Source organism: Myotis brandtii, unplaced genomic scaffold (genome assembly GCF_000412655.1).
Source record: "Myotis brandtii unplaced genomic scaffold, ASM41265v1 scaffold777, whole genome shotgun sequence".
In the NCBI taxonomy this organism is placed as follows: domain Eukaryota; kingdom Metazoa; phylum Chordata; class Mammalia; order Chiroptera; family Vespertilionidae; genus Myotis; species Myotis brandtii.
Window position 1 is genome coordinate 74,866 of NW_005371115.1, and position 12,104 is coordinate 86,969.

Here is a 12,104-nt window from a genome sequence, read left to right on the forward strand (position 1 = left end):
CCGGTTTGGCTCAGTGGATAGAGCGTCGGCCTGCGGACTGAAAGGTCCCAGGTTTGATTCCGGTCAAGGGCATGTACCTTGGTTGCGGGCATATCCCCAGTAGGAGATGTGCAGGAGGCAGCTGATCGATGTTTCTCTCTCATCGAGTTTCTAACTCTCTATCCCTCTCCCTTCCTCTCTGTAAAAAAATCAATAAAATATATTAAAAACAACAACAACAACAATCCACTCTAAATGCTTCCATTTTATGAAAACTCGTGTTATGGGTTTGAAAGCACATCCACGGCCTCTGTGAGTGAACAGGTGTTGGTCAAAGGCAGTCCCAGGAGGCCCTGTGGATAATTCCCTTTGCTCTGGAGGCTGCTGAGAGTCAGGACAGGCACTTGTTCTTGGTAAATGATTGCACAGGACCAGTTGCAACAAGTAAGGCACCTGCCCGCGGTGCGTGATGCTTAGCAGGCACTGGGAATTTGTTGAGGGCACCTGTAAGTTCAGGTGTGTGTTTCCCATGGGCCTGCCTGCTGATCATTGCTCACGCATTCATTCCTCAGCAAGCAGGTATGGGTTGTGCAGAGCATGCTCAGTGTACTCAGTGAAAACACAAAGATAAGTGGTAGTCCCCCTTCTTGAAGTTCTGAGCTAAGCCATTCTTTGAACGCATGTGCTAATTCTCACAGAAGTAAAACTCTGATGACCGGACAAAGCCGAATGGAGCTCTGACCAGAATCGTTTCTCTTTTATGCTTTGAAAAATGTATAACATTCATTGGCAAATTAGGATTTCATTATGTCAAAGAAGATGTAAGGTCTTTGACCAGCAAATAACTGAATAAAATAAAAAATACTTAATCACAATTAGAATCAGAGGAAGACAAGTTGAGATATTCATACCCAGGCCACTGGCAGAAATTTAAAAATCTGACACTATCATGTAAAGGTGAACTCTCATTTGCTGATGCTTGGAGTATGAATTGGTACCATTTTAAGGGAGAGAAATTTGACAGTATCTAGTGTAGCGGAAGATGCATAGACCCAGTGACCCAGCAAGGACATCCCTAGTTCCTTGTAAAAACTTCACATGTGTGATAAGGAGCTATGTACAAGACAGGTTACTGCAGTCTCTTTTGTAAAAGCAAAAAAGGGAGTCAATGTTTAACAACAGGAATATGAATAAACTTCTATGATTATACATTTTGATTGAAGTGAGCAAATCAAAGAACCTTTGTTGATATGGAAATCTAAAAAACAACATTGAAAGAAAAATGGTAATTATAGAAGGGTATGCACAGGATGATATATTCATTTAAGCTTCAACTACATGTAAACCAACGTACATGTTTTATGGCTACATACATGTATGAAAGTACAAAAATGTGAGTTGATATGATAAACACCCAATTCAAAAGAGGGGTTATTTCTGCAGATAGAGGAAGGAGAGTGATTCAAATATGTCTGTCATTTTCTTCTATTAAAAGTGGAAAGCAAATGGAGAGACTAGCTAGTAATGACACTTACTGAGATTCAGGTGTGTTTAAAGTGCTTTAATGTGTATTAATGTATTTAAATCTCGTAACTGCTCCGTGAGGAAAGTCCATTGGGCACCCTCAGTCTGCAGGTAGAGGAACCGAGAGAGGCAGCAGGTAATAGTAACCTGCCCGAGGCCACATAGCGACGGAGAGCAAGGAGGCATCTCCCTGGGCATGGAGTGCCAGAGCCCAAATCCCTCACTGTTCTTGGCCAAAGGGGCACCAGGGTTATGTAAAAACCATCAGGTAACACTTCAGAGAAGCAGGAAGCAATGTATCTATGGATTTTGTAGGTTTTTAAAAAATATGCCTCTCTCTTAATAAATGACATTAAACTTCACTTAGTGGTTGGCAAACAAACTCCATTATGTTGTCAGTTTCCTACTATGGTCAGTTAAGGGAGAGAAGCCTGGTGGCAGAGGAGAATGAAAGGGGTGATGGAAACAATAGGTGGGAGAGAAGACAGAGAGCTCTCAAGAGAGCAATGAATGATTGGCATTGGCAGACAGAAGGGATTCTTCAGTTGGTAAGTTTATTTTATCTTACCCTCTGAAATGCCCCAAAAGGTAAATTGTTTGAAAAGCTAACCATGGCTACCTTTGTACCAGAAGCTGTGCCCCATGCTTTACTTGCTCTACCTGTTTTAGTCTCATAACACAGCCTTACGATTAGATCTGGAGGTTGGGCTCAATTTACAGAGGAGGAAATTGCAGCCCAGAGAAAGTAAGTAACTTGCACAAGGCCAGGTAGTGAATGACGGATCTCTGCTCCGACTACAGAGCACAAGCTCTAAACGGCTTTGCTGCAAGGCTTCCAAGCACATTTCTGTGTTTCATTTGGAGCAGGTAAAGCAACTCTTTGAGGCAAAACTATTTCCTGGACTTGTACCCCTGTCACTGAGGAGCAGGTGAGATGAGGGTAGGCTAATGGCCTGGGGTCAAAAAGATGCACCCAAGAGATTTTTTTCATTCCTTTTAAAAAGGAGAAAAGAAAGGAAGTTGTGACTCAACTTTCCATTGCTTCATTTTTTAGACAACACAGATTGCAGCAGAGAATATTGGAAGTGAATTACCATCCAGTGCCACTCGATTTAAGCTCGACATGCTGAAAAACAAAGCGAAGAGATCTTTAGCGGAGTCTTTGGAAAGTATTTTGTCCCGGGTAAGTAGCATAATTTCTCCTGATTTAAGTCACTTTTTAAAAGAGTGTCTGATTTGATTTGTTACTTTTATTCACTTTGTGCTTATCCTAAAGTATAGAAGGTGAAATCTTTTTTTAATGTCTTCTCAATCTTACAACATTGTTATCTACACCTTAATTTCAGTTTTTAACCTGGCATGGGTGAAACCAATTTTTTGTATTATGTTATATATAATCCCATGGAATTTTCTGTCTCTCCCCAAAATGCTGTTCATGGCTAGTTCCTGTAAAGGGCACAGGTTAGATGCACCCAGTGTGGGTTCCGTTCTCCCTGGTGTCACTTGGTACAACGTAAGAATCCAGCTTCTGTCTGCAGTTCTTGTTTTGTACCTGGAACTCTGTGGCAGGGTCCGCAAACTACAGCCATCAGAGCAAACACCACCCACCTCCCATTTCTGTATGTGGAGGGTTATTGAGGCACAGCCACGTCCGTTCACTCACTGGTCGTCTGAGGCTGATTTTGTGCAGAGTGGAGTAGTTGCCATGGATACCACATGGCCCATAAAGTGTAAGAGACTTGTTTTCTGGGCCTTTACAGAAAGGTGTGTGGACTGCAGCTCTACAGGAATAGAAATAGGAAGTGTACATAGGCACCGATATGGGAGTTCTTTAAGAAATCCCACTCCCCCACCCCCAGTGATTATAAATGGCACTTCTCAGAAATCAAAGTGTGATAACCTTTCTGGAGCTTGCAACATCATCTTACAGTTCTTTTTTTATTTCCTGACCCACTTTTTTTAAAAAAAAAATGCTGTATTTTTTTAAAGTTAATTTTTATTTTGTTTGAAGATGCTTCTGAGAATTTTGCAGCATCCTTAGACATAATTAAAAACAGTCCATTTACAAAGCCGGGGGTGGGTGGCTGTCTTTGAGAGTCCCACATGCACAGAATGTTGTGAGTGTCATACAGCCGGCAGATTACCATGACAATTCATAAACGAATAGTCTCTTCTTCCTTCCTATTAAAACTGCCAATTGACTAGTCCACAAGGTGTTCTGGAGCATTTAGGTTGGTGTGCTATGAAAAAAAACCAAAAGACAGAAATGTTGGCTGTCTTAATGTATACGTGTGCTTAGCAGCATTTCTCAGGAGATGCATTTTTCCCGACTTTACTTACAGAAACCACGATGCAGCTAGGTGATGCTTTTGCAGAAGCCTCAGGGGTCATAACTCAACTGCCTTTTCTTTACATAGGGCAATAAAGCCAGAGGCCTTCCGGAACATTCTGCCAGCCTGGATCTGGACAGCTCCGTGTCTAGCACATTAAATAACACCAACAAAGTAAGCACATTTTTCTTTATATGATGCCTTTAAGAAGCCAGCAAATAGGCCTTGTTCATCTTGTCTCTACAGGGCCTATCTAAAGGGACAAAGAGGCTTCCTATCTCCACTCAAGGAAAGTTTGGTGGTTTCAGTCTTCGTGGTGCCGTGGAGGCTGGCCACGCAGTTAGACCATGACACTGACTTCTCATGTGGCTCAGCAGATGCCATTCCCTAAACAGAGAAACGAGATCACACATTCAGACCACTGAGATCGGATTTACTGCAAGCCACAGTGGATTTCTTTCCCAAGTAGCTTTTCCAATATTAAAAATAACTGAAATTGGGCAAACCTCAGAAGTGGGTTCATGAATTCTGAGAAGTATGCAGCTCAAATTCCTGGACCTCACTTTACCCTCCAGCTGGCTCTGCAATTGTAATTAGACATTTCTGTTCTATTTAAATAAGCCGCCACGCTCCAGCCCGCGCCTCTGCCACAAGCACGGCTTGGTGACAGTGACCCAGCAGTGGTTCTCTTGGGTGACAAACCCGTGTCCTTGTTTTAGTTTCTTGCTTTCTAGACATTTAAGCCATTTAAACTTGGTTAGTTCAACTTGTTAACCACCAACACGTGGGTTTTGGGTTTTGTGCTAAGGAGGTCAGCATTCCTTCTGCTACCCAAGGGCTTCAGATTTAAGAAAGAGGGAACTTTTGTGGCGGCCAGCGCCTTCGCACAGCGACTCCAAGATCTTCTGAGATCCCTACTGGGCTCGTGGCTTTTAAAGTTTTTAGATCATAACCAATAGTAAGAAACACATGCAACACTGCGAAATGGTTCACAAGCACATACATACACACTCACACAAAAGTTTCACAAAATTAAAATTTCACAAAACAGTGTTTACTGTGAACAGTGTGTGACACATGCTGGTGTTCTCTCTTCTGTTTGAAAAGTGTTCACAGCACAGCTCACAATTGGCATCACTGCCTGCGGACGTGCTCCCACCTGCAGAGTGAGGAACTCTACCTTCCATGAGTGCTTCTCAGATCCTGAGGGGCGTCTTCAATGGGTTCTGGTTAAAATGCAGACTCTGATGCCACAGGCCTGGCAGGAGGCCAGGGACTCTGAACTCTGACAAGTGCCAAGGCGATGTCCATGCTGTGGTCTGGGAACCCACTTTGGGGAGTGAGACCCTGTAGGAACTTGTCTGGTAGGAGAGGTGACAGGCCCACAAGTAACACCAGCATCTGGTAGGAGCCCTGGGAGTTTGGATAAGAGACGGTGGTGGCCTAGTGGTCACAGTGAGGGGAGAGGGAGTTATTTTTGGTCAGTGAAACCAGGGGAAGTTTGGAGAGGAGAACAGTGAGGCTTTTGAATGGAATCTTGAAGAAAGGGTAGGAAGTATCCCTGTGGAAGTGGACGGGGAAGAAGGTGTTTCAGATAGACCACTGCGCATAAAGATAACTGCGAAGACACGCATGTCACTCAAGGGACTTTTTCTGTAAGTCTTGCTTATTTTTTATTCTTCTCCAAAACACACATCTGGGAATATACACATAGCTTGAGTTTCTAGGGTAGTTCTAGGAGAAGTGCAGCTTTTCAGAAGCCGCCTGTGTGTATTGTGTGTGTATCTTTATGTGCACTCCTGTAGATCTTTTTTTCATCCTGAGGTAGAGAAACTGTTGTAAAGGTGCACATTTAATGCAATTGGATCTCTCCCAATAAATTGATCACCTAGGAGTTGCAAAGGAGCTGGACATCCGAGTGGCCCTTTCAGGTGTAAGTTTAAGCTAAGGGTTAGTTAGCTTTCATAGACTGTGGAGGATGTTAATGAGAATTGAGGTGAATAGGTCTGCATGATGGAGATTGTTTGCTGTGATGTAGTGTCTTAGACAAATTTTTAAATCCTTGCCTGAAAAGGATCCTTGGAACTATAGAAGGATAACATATTTTAGTTATGTTTAAAATATCATTTCATAGTATGCTGGGAATTAAACTTTTCCCATCTAATTCCTACAAAATTAAGTGTTATCACCTCTCCCCTCAATCCACATAAACTAAAATCCTTAGTACCTATCATCTAAAAGGCACTCAAGTAGGGAGGGATGGGTGCAGGATGGAGGGGGTCAATGGGGAAAAAAAAACAACAAACAAAGGGGACCTCTGTAATACTTTCAACAATAAAGATAAATTTTAAAAATACGTAAATAAAAGGCACTCAACTATATATCAAATGAACAGAGAGAATGTAGATTCTCTAGTCCACTGTTAGATGCATTCATTCCTTTTTACTCTTTTCGTGTTGATTAATTTAACCCTTCTAGCAATTTCAGTAGGAACAAGTTGGCACACTTCCTCTTATTTTGTATTTTTTGATTTGAGAAAAATATGTTGGCCACATACCAAGTTCTGGGAGTGCAGTGCTAAGCATCAGTTTGAGGGGTAGTAGTTCATGCCTTTGAAAAAGTATGTGTTTTGAAAATCTACAGTATTAAACTCTTGTCATGATTCTCAACAAATGTTTGAGGGCCTACTCAGTAAGTTCATGGAGTACCTAACAATACCTTACATTTGTGTCACATATTGCAGTGAGCAGAGTACTTCCGGTTATATTGTCCTGCTTCCTTCATGGAGTACCTAACAAAACAAGACCTTACATTTGTGTCACATTTTACAGTGAGCAGAGTACTTCCGGTTATATTGTCCTGCTTCATTCTGGAAGCCATTGAGATAAATTTTCACTCTAAAGACGAGGAAATTGAGGTGCAGAAAGAAGATAAGTGATTGGCCCTGAATCGTGGCAATAAGTGCCCAGGGAGAGATTTTCCATACACTAAGAATAATTGAGGATATAATTTTTAACCCTCAAGATTACCAGGTTAAATCTTAGCATTAGATCAAATCCAGAGAGAGAGCCTTAAAGTGTGGGTGCAACATGTATGGACACACTTGGCAAAGATAAAGAACTCGATTTGTTTAAGCAGTGCAGACACGTTTCCCAACCCTCATTACGCATCTTACGAGCAATAGTTCAGTTGTGTTTTCCAGAGAGAGGAAACTGCGTTTGGCCTGGAACCGTTCTGTGTCATGGTTTGCGTCCTTCACGCTTGCATTTGGGCAGTTTCCCATTTGTCCCACAAGTTAGCATTTTGTCTCTGACAAGCAGGCATGTAAAGGGCTTTTATTTCCTTATGGATTGTGGTGGCTTCCACATGGCATTATAATCAGATGTGCTTACATATTGAACTGTTTTCCTGCTGCTGGGGTTTAGAGCTTTGTAAATCCCACAGGTTTCCTGGGATCTGTCTGATCTGCTGTCTGTCTGCCTCCAGGAGCCCTGTGTGTGTGACAAGGAGGCCTCACCCGCGTCTGAGAGCAGAACCAGGCTCCTGGGCTCCTCAGACGACCTGCTGTCCGGTGACACGGAGAGCCCTCCCACGGAAGAGCCTGCCCTGCTCTCCCCCCAGCAGGGCTACCGACGGCGGGCGAACACCCTGAGTCACTTCCCTGTGGAGTGCCAGGAGCCTCCGGAACCCATCGAGGGCTCCCCGGGGGGCTCGCAGAGGAAACTTATGAGGTACCACTCAGTGAGCACAGAGACGCCTCATGAACGAAAGTAAGATTTGTTTAAAATGTGAATCTGTTGTGTAGCATAGCTGGGCCATACCTGTTCTTAAGCAGGTATGTGCATCCCTGGTATGTTTATTGGGTCAGAGAGAACCCCGAGTCAGGTTTACTCTTGGCTTAAAGAGATAAACTTGAAGTAGTGGCATGCTCCCCCTGTCCCCCACCCCTACCCCCCGTGGGAAATGTAGATGGAGCGATACTTGTTACCAGTGTTGGTGAGAAGCAGGAGAAACCGAGCAGAAATGGCCCTTATGGTGTATATACTTGTTACAAGTGTTGGTGAGAAGCAGGAGAAACCGAGCAGAAACGGCCCTTATGGTGTATAAGGTCACTCCTCCAGAGGGCCAGGCGGTTTGACCTTGGCACTTAGCTCGTGGCTTTGCGGAGAAGTGGGGAGCGGGCCAGCAGGGCGGGGTGCTCACCTGAACACTGGGAGCACGTCCTTGGTGGGACCGAGATGGGTGGAGCCTGAGGGACCATGTGGCCACCTGTGCTGGCTGCAGAGGCGTGGGCCCCGGCCCCAGCCCCAGCTCTGTCCTGAACTGGCTGTGACCTGCCTAAATCTCTCCGTGACAAAATTGGAACAGATGTTTTTTAAAATCTCCGTGGGTGGGAGAATCCTAGAGACTTGTAACAAGATTTGCTAATTCTAATAACTGGGCTCTAATGGGAGTTTCCTTGTCACAGACATGGGTAAGTCCTAAAGTAACAGAAGTCCTCCTGTTCCACCTGGGGTCCCTTGGCCATGCATTTGACCCTAAGTGTCAGAGACCAGAAGTGGACAGTTATCTTTAAAATTAACTGTAAAACACCTTTTACAACCCCTGGCCTCATAAACGCAAAGTAGGGCCACACCTGCCTACAGCGGAAGCCACAGGACGTGTGTCAGTGCAGGTCATGCATGGATAGTGCACAGTCCACCCTGGGGGTGGGGGGCAGGGGGGGGGGGGTGAAATGTTCCCAGTGAAGAAGTGACGGCATTGACAGTCCTGAAACAATGTAGCGGGGCCTCTCGGCTTTGTCTTCGGGCAGCCGCTGAAAGCAGTTCGGGCAATTCTTTGGAATTTGCTGGATAGCCACGATCCCCAAGCAGGACACACTGCAGAAGCTAATATTTGATATAACGACATTAGAGACAACACGGTTGAAGGCCTTATGAGGTTCTTGTCATGTGTCTTAAAGCTCTGCACTCACACTGGGGCCTTTTCTTCTACCTCTCCACTGGGTTGCCACACTCAATCCTGGCATTTTCAGTGCGAATGCAAACTTTCCTGTCTAGAGAGGCCTCGTTCTCTTGCTAATAAGCCTGGTGTTTCACACAAGGCAGAGGTGGGGGGATCAGTGTCCCTGACAGCGCATTCCCCTTCTCCCCTGGGAATGCAGCTTCCTAATGGGTCATGCCGGACATAGTGGCTGAGAGGCATGGGGGGAGGGGGAAATGTCCTCCCCGCCACCTCCTCCTCCTTCCCCTCCTCTCCCCCTCTCTCCCCTACCTATTGCACGTTCCGCACCCTGTACGAACCCTTCTTATTTATGTCCAGGAAATGAGACATTGACATTCAAGGCAGGTTATTGTTCATTTTCAAGAGAGATGTATTTTTAAAACTCTGGAATTTGGTTTGCTTTTCTTCGCTTTTGTTTCAATTGAAATTTTTTTCCTGTCAGTTCCTAAAAAGGGGATAGAGGAAACAGTACCATTGGTTGTGGAGATATGTGGGAAATGATCAAGAATGACCTTTCACAATACTCTTTGTTTTACTAAAAACTACCTTGGCCAATGAGAGTCGGGATGCAGAAGCGAAGTGAGGCACCGGCCTCTGGCCCCTCTGTCGTGCCCTCCTGGTCCCCCTCTGCCTCTAAACCCCAGTGCTCTCTCTCTACTTGCTATTTAGTGGGAATCATCCACCTGTTGGCGAGTCTCAAAGTTGCTCAGGTCCTTCAGTTCCTGCTCCTCCACCTCGCCTTAACCCCTCCGACTCCTCACCAAATTTTTTTAAGTCCTTAAAACATAACACGAGTGGAGAACAAAGTGGGAATGCCCTGCCTAAGAGGTGAGCGCACTCGCATGGCAAGTTCAGTGTCGTTTGTCTTCCTGGGAGGTTCGCCGAGAGGATGTGCTGCATGGAGGGGATCCGGGCCACGAGTGTGTGTGTTGTGTGTGTCTTTATTTTCATTATTTTCAGTCTATCATTCGAACTGACTTAATTTTACTATTGATTAATTTTCTCAAAATTAAATTTTTTCCTAAATTTTAATTTCCTCAAAAGGTCTTAATGGCAAGCCATTTGTATATACTTACTGTCACATTCCCCTGCCCCAATACACACACACACACACACACACACACACACACACACACGTTAAAACACGTGTTTGACCTTAGACAATGCAGTTTGTGCCACATCAGAAACACCCTCATTAATTTTTCCAGTTTGAAAGAGTCATTTTGGAAGATGGACTGATTTTTTTGGTTGTTTTGATTTTCCGTTATTCTGGTAAGAGTGCTTATCAGGAGATCAGCACTCTTAACAAGTGTTTAAAGGGTCACACACCGTATTGTTAACCCCAGACACCGTGTTGCATGGCAGCTCTCGGAGTTCATTCATCTCGCATAACTAAATGGACTCATGCTTTTAAATTAACTCATTGGTTCCATTCATTTAAAATGGAATTTTATTAACTGAAAAATTCAAGTTAAATCTCACTTGTAAACTATTTTTAATTTCCCACCTGGTTTACTTTCTCTTAGCATTAGAACTAAAATGTTGCTTTAATTTTGAAGCTGGTGTTTTATACTTTGTATGTTTGTATTTCTTTATCCTAAACTCTTTTTCCAACCGAACTCTCAGCATCTCCTACCGCAATGCCCTGCGGAGAAAACTCCACTCTTCCTCCTCTGTGCCAAATTTCCTAAAATTTCTGGCTCCTGTAGATGAAAATAACACCTCTGACTTTATGAGCACAAAAAGGTAGGGCTTCCTTTAGCTGTTTCAAGCCTGGGTGGAGTGTTGAACTGTTAGACATACAGGGATTTTCAGCTGTTCTTTTGCCATTTGAAAAGTCATTTTAGCTAAATCTTATTGTATCTTCTTTCTTATACTTTTTTTTTCTTACTGAATGTCATTTTAAAAAATGTACTGTCAGCCTCTTCTAATTTTGATAAGGATTTGTTTATTAATATGCTGCTGTTTTCAGAAGATTAAAGAAGGTCTTACCAGTTCTCTAAGTGACATTGGAGCTGTGGGTAGTGAGCGTGTGGCTGGGTGTCCGATCTGTAGGTGCCCGTGATTGCACAGTTGTGGGTATGTACACGGGGTGGCAAAAGTAGGTTTACAGTTGAGGGTGCACGAAACAGTTTATTTTGTATGATTATTTATTAATGATTGTATTATTTTCCATACGAGCAAATGTAAGCCTACTTTTGCCCACCTCTGTATATGTACACACACTCAGTTGTAGATTATAAGGGCTTCTTTCCCCAAGTTGTCCTGCGAATAGGAAACACGTTAATGACTCGATGTTAGTTATGAATATTGATAAATGTACTGTGTTTTGTAGTTTGAAAAATACGAAAGTTAAGTCAGTAGTCATCAGCAAGTGATGGAGTAATTACTGCCTTGGCGGTTCTATATAATTTAAGTTTTGTATTTTGTGTGATGACCTGTGGAGACGCAGGCCTGTGCTGTGGAAATACTCCCACAGGCAGACCAGGGAGGAGTGTGGCCCTGGTGACAGCGCCCCCTGTAGGCAGTTCCTCTGCATAATGAAGTGGCGCCCAGAGAGGCCCAGCTGGAAGCTAAGGATTCGTGGAGGGTATTTCTAAATCTCTTTACCATGGACATAAATGAGGGGCATGTCCCCTCACTCTTTATGCAGAGCCTCCTGTAAGAAAGCAGCGCGCAGGAGTGATGGCCCACTCTCCGCTGGACTTAACGTCTGCAAGGATCTAATTATATTTCCTTATGCAAATATAGTTGGTATTATAATGCGTTGTTTAAAAGACAAAAACGTAAGCTAAAATACCTGTTTCTAGCTCCTCACCAGTCATAAATCAATTCTCTTGTAATTTTAGGGACTTGGACCCCAAGGCCCACCCTCTCGGCGACCCCAGCGGGACGCCTGTGAAGACGCGGAGACACTCGTGGAGGCAGCAGATATTCCTCCGCGTGGCGACCCCACAGAAAGCGAGCGACTCGCCCAGCAGATACGAAGGTGAGGCCCGCCCTGAAACAAAGCTGCTAGATTCTGGCGCGGGTTCTGCCTGTAGCACAAGTGCGCCGGTGGGAGAAGAGCTGACACGGGGTTTCCAGGCAGAATCTCCCCTGGTTCTAAAGCTCCCCGAGTAAGAAGCTCAAATACAATGCTTGTCGCTATGTTCAGAGGTCCTCGCAGCAGCTGCCAACACCTCAGTGGCGCCTCTGCCCTGGACGGTTTGGCTCAGTGGATAGAGCGAGGACTAAAGGCTTGAGGTTCGATTCTGTCAAGGGCAG

General features: G+C 44.3%; 1 protein-coding gene across 4 annotated transcripts in view; it reads left to right on the plus strand.

The window, feature by feature from the left end:
• TBC1D1 (TBC1 (tre-2/USP6, BUB2, cdc16) domain family, member 1) overlaps positions 1-12,104 on the plus strand; it is a 91,107-nt gene that overhangs the window by 9,207 nt on the left and 69,796 nt on the right. For 2 of the 4 annotated variants that reach the window (XM_014530782.1, XM_014530785.1), the window contains exons 3-8: positions 2,558-2,686; positions 3,921-4,007; positions 7,278-7,603; positions 9,507-9,665; positions 10,464-10,583; positions 11,687-11,826. In XM_014530782.1, the coding sequence (XP_014386268.1) occupies positions 2,558-2,686; positions 3,921-4,007; positions 7,278-7,603; positions 9,507-9,665; positions 10,464-10,583; positions 11,687-11,826 (961 nt within the window). The remainder of the gene's footprint in view (positions 1-2,557; positions 2,687-3,920; positions 4,008-7,277; positions 7,604-9,506; positions 9,666-10,463; positions 10,584-11,686; positions 11,827-12,104) is intronic. The other 2 variants (XM_014530783.1, XM_014530784.1) reach the window with 2 other exon arrangements.